General features: G+C 52.6%; 1 protein-coding gene across 1 annotated transcript in view; it reads right to left on the bottom strand.

Annotated features, from left to right (window-relative positions):
- The window catches only part of ADAM12 (ADAM metallopeptidase domain 12), a 286161-nt gene that overhangs the window by 242271 nt on the left and 37174 nt on the right, over nt 1-6716 (bottom strand). The window contains 1 exon segment of the mRNA XM_045291382.1: nt 4707-4843. Coding sequence (XP_045147317.1) covers nt 4707-4843 — 137 coding nt within the window.

Here is a 6716-nt window from a genome sequence, read left to right as displayed (position 1 = left end):
GGGAAGAGCCCCTCACATGTTCCCAGTGGGACCACTCCCAGCAGGAGGAGGCCCCGAGCTACCTCGCTGCCTACCGTGGAGACAGGCAGCAGCCTCTCCACTACTGGCTCCCTCATTCCGACCATGGGCAGCAGTCAGAACTCTCAGCTACAAGACACTCACACCCAGACTCAAAGCCTTCTGGCATCTTCTGATCCCTGGCCCACTCAGCACGGCCTGGCGGCATCTGCACACCCCTGCCTCCACGGCTGTCTCAGTTCCAGCCTCCCAGCTGCCGCCTCCTCAGCTTGGGGCTTGTCCTTGATCTCTGCACGCCTGGCTCCGTCCTCTGTCTTGTCCTTCAGTCATCACTCGAGTGTCACCTCCGCAGAGCTGACCCTCCACCCTCCACCCTCCACAGTACAACGCATCCTTCACAGCACCTCTAGCTCCCAGTCCTGCTGTCTCTCAGGGCGCTGCAGCTGCAGACACCAAGCATGGTGCCCAGAGCACAGCCGGCACCTCACAGCGAGTGTGACTGAGGGCCGGAACCCCTGAGGGTGCTCTTCTTCTAGCCCGGCATGCCGGGGGGGCAGAGCCCAGTGGGCCATGTCATCAGTTCTGTCTGTCAGTCCCCATGGTTGCCTTGGACCCTGGTGGGTAGGCTGAGGGTAAAGCCCTGTGTGATCTGAGGGTCTGGAGGTGGGACACTGTGATGGTCTGCCTACGTTGAGCCCAGAGCTGGGCTTTGTACCAACCAAGGATGGGAGATTCACTCCCGAGGGTTTATCCAAGGTTTCGTGCAGCACAGTGATGAAGCCAGGTTTTGTCTTGGAAGAAGTATGGCCTGAATGCTCCTTGGAAGCGAGGCTGGCTGGGTGCCTCTTTGCGGGGAACACGCCCTGGAGAAGGTCTATGCTTGGCAGAGGCACCCAGTGAGGCAGACCGGCCCAGTGGTTGTGGCCATGACGGTGTACAGGGGTTCGTCCTTGGCAATGACGGTGGGCACAGGCCAAGCTGCGCGTTCCATCTGCTATCACAGCTGTGCCATGAGATGCACCCAACACAATCGCAGCAGCATGGCCGTGTTTCGGGAAGGTCACTTTGACAAGGTGCTCAGAGGGAAACCAGAGGGGACATGGGCTTCCAGGTCACCTCTCTCTCTGTTCCCCACCAAAGGTCTCTGGGTGGGTGGCATTCCTAACAAGTCCCAGGCTCCTCAAATCTCAGCTCCTGGGTCCTGGCTTTCTGAGGGACAGCAGGGAGAACCCGTGCTGTGAGGCCCGATGTGGCCGTGCCAACAAGCAATGCCCTGCACAGTTTCCCACGCGGCACACAGCACGGGGAAGAACAAGCGGAGAGTCCCGGCATCATTTGGTTCAGCCAGACAAGCAGAGGACTTAACAGGCAGAGAAAAAGGGCTTATTCTCACCAGGCTTGCTCTTCTTTTCAGGATGCGTGTGGCTTTCTTCCGGCCACTACACTTCAATCAGGAGCTCCTAGGTGACCCCTAAACCCGAGCCGGTGCAAACTGTGATCCCCTTGGCTCCCACAGACTTGCTACCAAGTTGGTCTGTTTCTCTGGTTTCTCACACCCTTGATACACCAGGCCGCTCCGCCACCTCAGACACACTCGCTCTTCACGAGCCGGCTCCTTTCAACGGAGTGAGAAAGGGTCATAGCTTACCATCGCTTCACAGAGTCCAGGCCAGTTCCTCATGTTGTGGTGAACCCCTGCCCCAACCATAAAATTATTTTTGTTGCTCCTTCATCACTGTAATTTTGCTACTATGAATTGGGCAACCCCTGTCAAAGGGTCGCTTGACCCCCAAAGGGGTCGCGACCCCCAGGTGGAGAACCACTGGTCTTAATGCCTTACTGCATGTAGCTCTTCTAGAAAAGTCTCTAACTCCCAACCAGTGATGTTTTCCTGCCTGCATCTGGGTAAGAGGGTGCAGGAGACACTGATAGGATTGATTCGCCCGTGAGTAAATCTGGGTAAGAGGGTGCAGGAGACACTGATAGGATTGATTCGCCCGTGAGTAATTATGAGCAGGCTTCATGGGCATGCCATTCTGCTGGGTATACAATGAGCCCTCTGAGAAGGAGGGGAGAATCTCACTGCCAGCGATCGCCAAGAGAAGAACATGCCATTTGGATCCTGAGATCCCTGCACAGCGAACCTCCTGGATCCAGAAGCAGCTGAACCAAGAGCCGGAACATGAGGTGGAGTGGGGACTTCCCAGGCTACAGAGCAAGTGAAGCCGAGTGCCTTGGGGCAGCAGGCTGGCTTATGGAGTGGGGTGCCTCTGGGCACTTAATTGGGAAGTTGGCCTTGCTGACCCACGGAGCTTGAGCAGAATGCTTTTCCCTGTGGACATGTACTAGCAGACCTGCGAGAACTTTGTAATGTGTCCGGACTGAACAACCGCTCCCTGAGCATTGCTCACTTGCACTGCAGCCTCTTAAATCCCTCCATCAACTCTTTAATGGTGGAGGTGGCCCGTGAGTTCCGTGTGGCCACTACAAGGGACTCTACCCCCGAGGCAGAAATGTAGAGTGTGGTTTTGAGACAGAACACGTGACTTTCGTGGTCAACCTTCGAAATATCCCAAAGCTACCCTGTTGCTGGAGCGCCAAAATTTTGACTCAAGAGATGCCTAGAAAACAGAGCCGCGGTGGCCTAGTGGGTTCTGCATTGGTCCTAACTGCAAGGTCGGCAGTTGGAAACCACCAGCCGCTCCCTGGGAGAAAGAAGAGGCTTTCAACTATTATAAAAATAGTCACAGTCCCGGAAACCCACTAGGCAGTTCTGCCCTGTCCGAGAGGGTCATTATGAGTCGGCATGGACGACAGTGAGAGTTTGAGACCGGCCCTCAGGGTTTCCACGGTGCTAGGCTTTATGGAAATGGATAGCTTCCATCTTCCTCGCACAGAGGGGAGGGAGACTCAAACCACAGACATTTCGGAGAGCAACCGAGTGCTCTAGGGCCCTCTCTCCTGGGTTAGTCCCTCACAAGGCTTGCTGTCTCTTTCAGGACACCCACCCATCACCATCTGTACTCGGCTGCTGCGCTTCTCTCACTAGAACCGCCGCCGGAGCAGAGCAGAAAGCACATCTACCTTCACAGGCCGGAGCCCCAGCTCCCAGCACACAGTAGATGTTCAGTTCAAGAAGGAAGCCAGGTGGCAGGGAAGCACTCAGGGGAGTGAGCAAGCAAGAAGAACGTGAAGCCCACCTTCTGAGGAAGAGCAGGGATTGCTGGGCCGCAGAAGCTGACCTTGGATGGAGGAAGCTTGTTCTCTACATCAGAGAGAGACTGCTGTGCAGGTCGAAATGAGAACTAACAGCTATGCTTGATAACCAGGCTGCAGGTCCACACCAACCCTACGCACGAGCCAGCACTGGATGTCCATGGTACACGTAGTCACCCTTGAGAAACACCCATAAACCTGGATCATACACTCGGATGCACCCTCTTCCATACAGGGTCTCATGGTTGCTAGCCAAATAGAGGTCCATACCGGAATTATGAAGTCAAGTGCCGATTCCAGAACCCAGGTGCTGAGATGAGCCCTATGGCCTTACTGTGAGAAATGCTCTTCCTTAACCTGCTTTGGTCCCTACTCCCTAAAGTGATATCAGTCATTACATGTTCTTGTAATACAGTAGACATATAACTACCGGTCACATGGCTCTAATGTTTAAGGTACAATCCCAGGGAGCTGGGACATCTATCAAATCACAATGGCTTCTCCTAGTTTTCTACAAAGATGGTGCAAGTGACCCACGGCCCCACAGGTAATAAACTCGGCCATCAGCAGATGGTCCTGCTTGCTTCCGCACAACTCTTTATACTGCTGACTGCTGGTTTCCAACGGCTGACTTTGTAGTTCGCAGCCCCGGGTAACCACATCATCACCAGAAGGAACTTTGTGATGTGTCCGGACTGAGCAACTGCACCCTGAACATTTCTCACTTAAATCCCCCAATAAACTCTGCAATCAGGAAGCCTGCCTAAATTCATGAGAAGAGATCCTAAGATCATTATTCACCTGGCGGTGACCGACTGCAACCCTCCCAGCAAGCTCGAGAGAGGGCTCTGTGCAACCACAGGTGTTCTTTCAAAAACCTCAGCTCCCAGTTCAGAAAAACACTCAACGACGCATCCTGCACATCACAGGACAAAGCTGCCTGCACAAGCTTTCCAAAGCGGGTAACATCCCTTCCCAATTGTTCCCCCAAGATCTGAAATGTGAGAGTCTGGTTGGCTGGGTCAAGAGAAAAACATCATCATCGCCACTTCAGTTGTTTCTCTAGTTCTCAGACGTCACAAGGCGCCAAGCGAGCATCCACGTCAGCCAGCATCAAAACCAAGCGCAAGAGTTTATAAACGTGCACAAAACCAGAAAACGATCGATAAAAACCAAAATGGTAATGCAACACACATAGCTATGGGGAAAACGGGAAACAAAACCCGGCACTCCCGCGAAATAAAGAAGTTGCCGACCCGGGGAACGTCACCACACTTCTCCGGGGAGAATCATGTTCGGTGCATGCGGGCGATCAGGACGGGCTGGTTTTGTGTCTCGTGAAAGCGCAGATGGAGGCTGCACAGTGACCCGAGGCTGCATCACCCGGGTGCAGAGGAAACAACGGACGGGTCTGGACACAGCCTGGCGGCTGACAACCATCAGCAGTCTTACGTGAAGAGGACAAGTCTGACCTTTGACTCCGCGGCCTTGACGGGGTTCCAGAAGCTTCCGTTCCAAAGGGAGACCCTGGCGACTTCATAAGCTTCTTCCTGGACCCTCCTGGGGTTCGGCAGCTCAGAAGGTGGTAACTTACTTCCCACACTCAGCCCTGGATCAAAAGGAAAAGAGTCCAGTTATTATTATTATTATTATATTATTATTATTCTGGTGGGTAAGAATTCAGCACCACAAGCTTATTATAGAAATGACTCAGTGAAATGCTTTAGGAGCCGAATAAGCCCAAGGAAACATGATAATGCATTAAATCACGAGAAGTGTTAAAACTGATGAATTATCTGTCCATTGAGTCATAAAAATTTTGTTAACTTGAAGAGAGAAAAAAAAAAGTCCCCACCCCCATCCGCTTCAGACTTAACAGTCTTTGCTGAGTTATTCTCATCAGGGTCGATAATTCAGTTCCTCAACGAGCAACAAAGAAATGCCCGAAGAGCGGGTTCTTAAAATGATGAATGACGGCTTTACTTCAGGCTCAGCTCTCCATTAGAAGTCTTGGGGCTTTAGTGTCTTAAGCCGAAATCCATTTCCTTAAGTCCCCATGAACCCGTTAAGCAACGCCAATCCTCCCCGCTGTTCTGACGGAGTTTATTTTTATCCGCGCTTCAGTAAGTGATTCTACAGGCAAAATTAATTTGTCAGTTCAGACTGATGAGACCGACTTATGTTCAAAAAAAAAAAAAAAAAAAAGCTATGGCATCCAATAAAGCCTTAACTCTGTGATCTTTCTTGGGGGCTTGTTTGCCAAGCCAGAGAAATCAGCCCAGTTCAAGGTTCAAGGGAACCAGTCTGTCTACAAGCCTGAGGAGGGGACGGATGACCAGCTTCCTCCTGAAGAGTGTTCCCTTCTGCAGGGATAGAATGGTGCCAGGAGGTCACGTGCCCATTGCTCCCTGGGGCGACCACTCTACACCCTTCAAAGTCAAGGATGGGTCCCACATGGTATTTGCATTTCTTCCGTCAGGACCCGTAATTTTCAGACTTGAGTCATAATAGCCTGGTTTTAGGTTACTAAAAAGTCCACATTTATTGGGCACAAATGGTACTGAAATTTTAATCCTAGACATTTTACCGTTCCCCAAATGCCTTTAAATCCACACCATGTTATCATTCTCGATGTGGAAGTTTGCAGTTATATGCAGGTTACAAAAGGATTAAGACTTGAGCATTCACCGTCTGGCACGACCTCTCTGAAGGTTCTCAAGCGAGTCACAAAGCCATGAACTCTCCTCTTCTCCCCCCAACACACCCGCCTCTCCCCCTCCCTCTCTGCAGTGGAGGACCAAGGAAAGAAGGCTCAGGGATGGGCACAGTTGTTGGCAGAGGCAGTGAGCTGGGCCACTCTGCAGGTCAGCATCAGGACCACCACCTCCACCGCAGGTCATCATCAGCTCCACCTCCGCTCTGGGTCAGCTGTCATCCTCGGCCCAGTTGTTTGCTCAAGTTTGCCCAAGTGTCTGTCCATCCATCTGTCTGTCTGCCCATCCATTCCATATCCATCCACCCATCTGACAGCCCTCCATTCTCCAGCGGTTCACGTTGGAGAGGCACAGCTACAGGTGCTCTGGGCCTGATGCCTTCCACTTAAACATCCTCTTCTTCCTGCCTCAACCAGTCCCCCCAACACTTCCAGACGGCACCTCCTGGAGCCAGCTCCTCTTGTCCACACTGCTTGCTGACCCCTGCCCTGGCGACTCACAGACTAAGGGAGGGAGGGACGGGAGAGACACCCCCCTCTCAGAGAGCATCAAGCACATGGCTGGTCTCGGCAGGGTGATGGGGACACTGGGCGGCCCTTGTAGCTCTCCTGCAGCTCCAAGGGGGCTTCCTTCCACAGGGATGAAGTGGGATGAGGGCTGTTTACTGTGGGGATTACAACCAATGACAAGAAACAAGATGTGTTCGGATTGGGGAATGGAAAACCGATCCACTCTGTACGCCTCCCCCCAGCTCACAAGTGAAAAATA

This window comes from Echinops telfairi, unplaced genomic scaffold (genome assembly GCF_000313985.2).
Source record: "Echinops telfairi isolate 266 unplaced genomic scaffold, ASM31398v2 ScPeMD7_70;HRSCAF=299, whole genome shotgun sequence".
NCBI lineage: Eukaryota > Metazoa > Chordata > Mammalia > Afrosoricida > Tenrecidae > Echinops > Echinops telfairi.
This window is presented reverse-complemented; position numbering and strand designations above follow the sequence as displayed.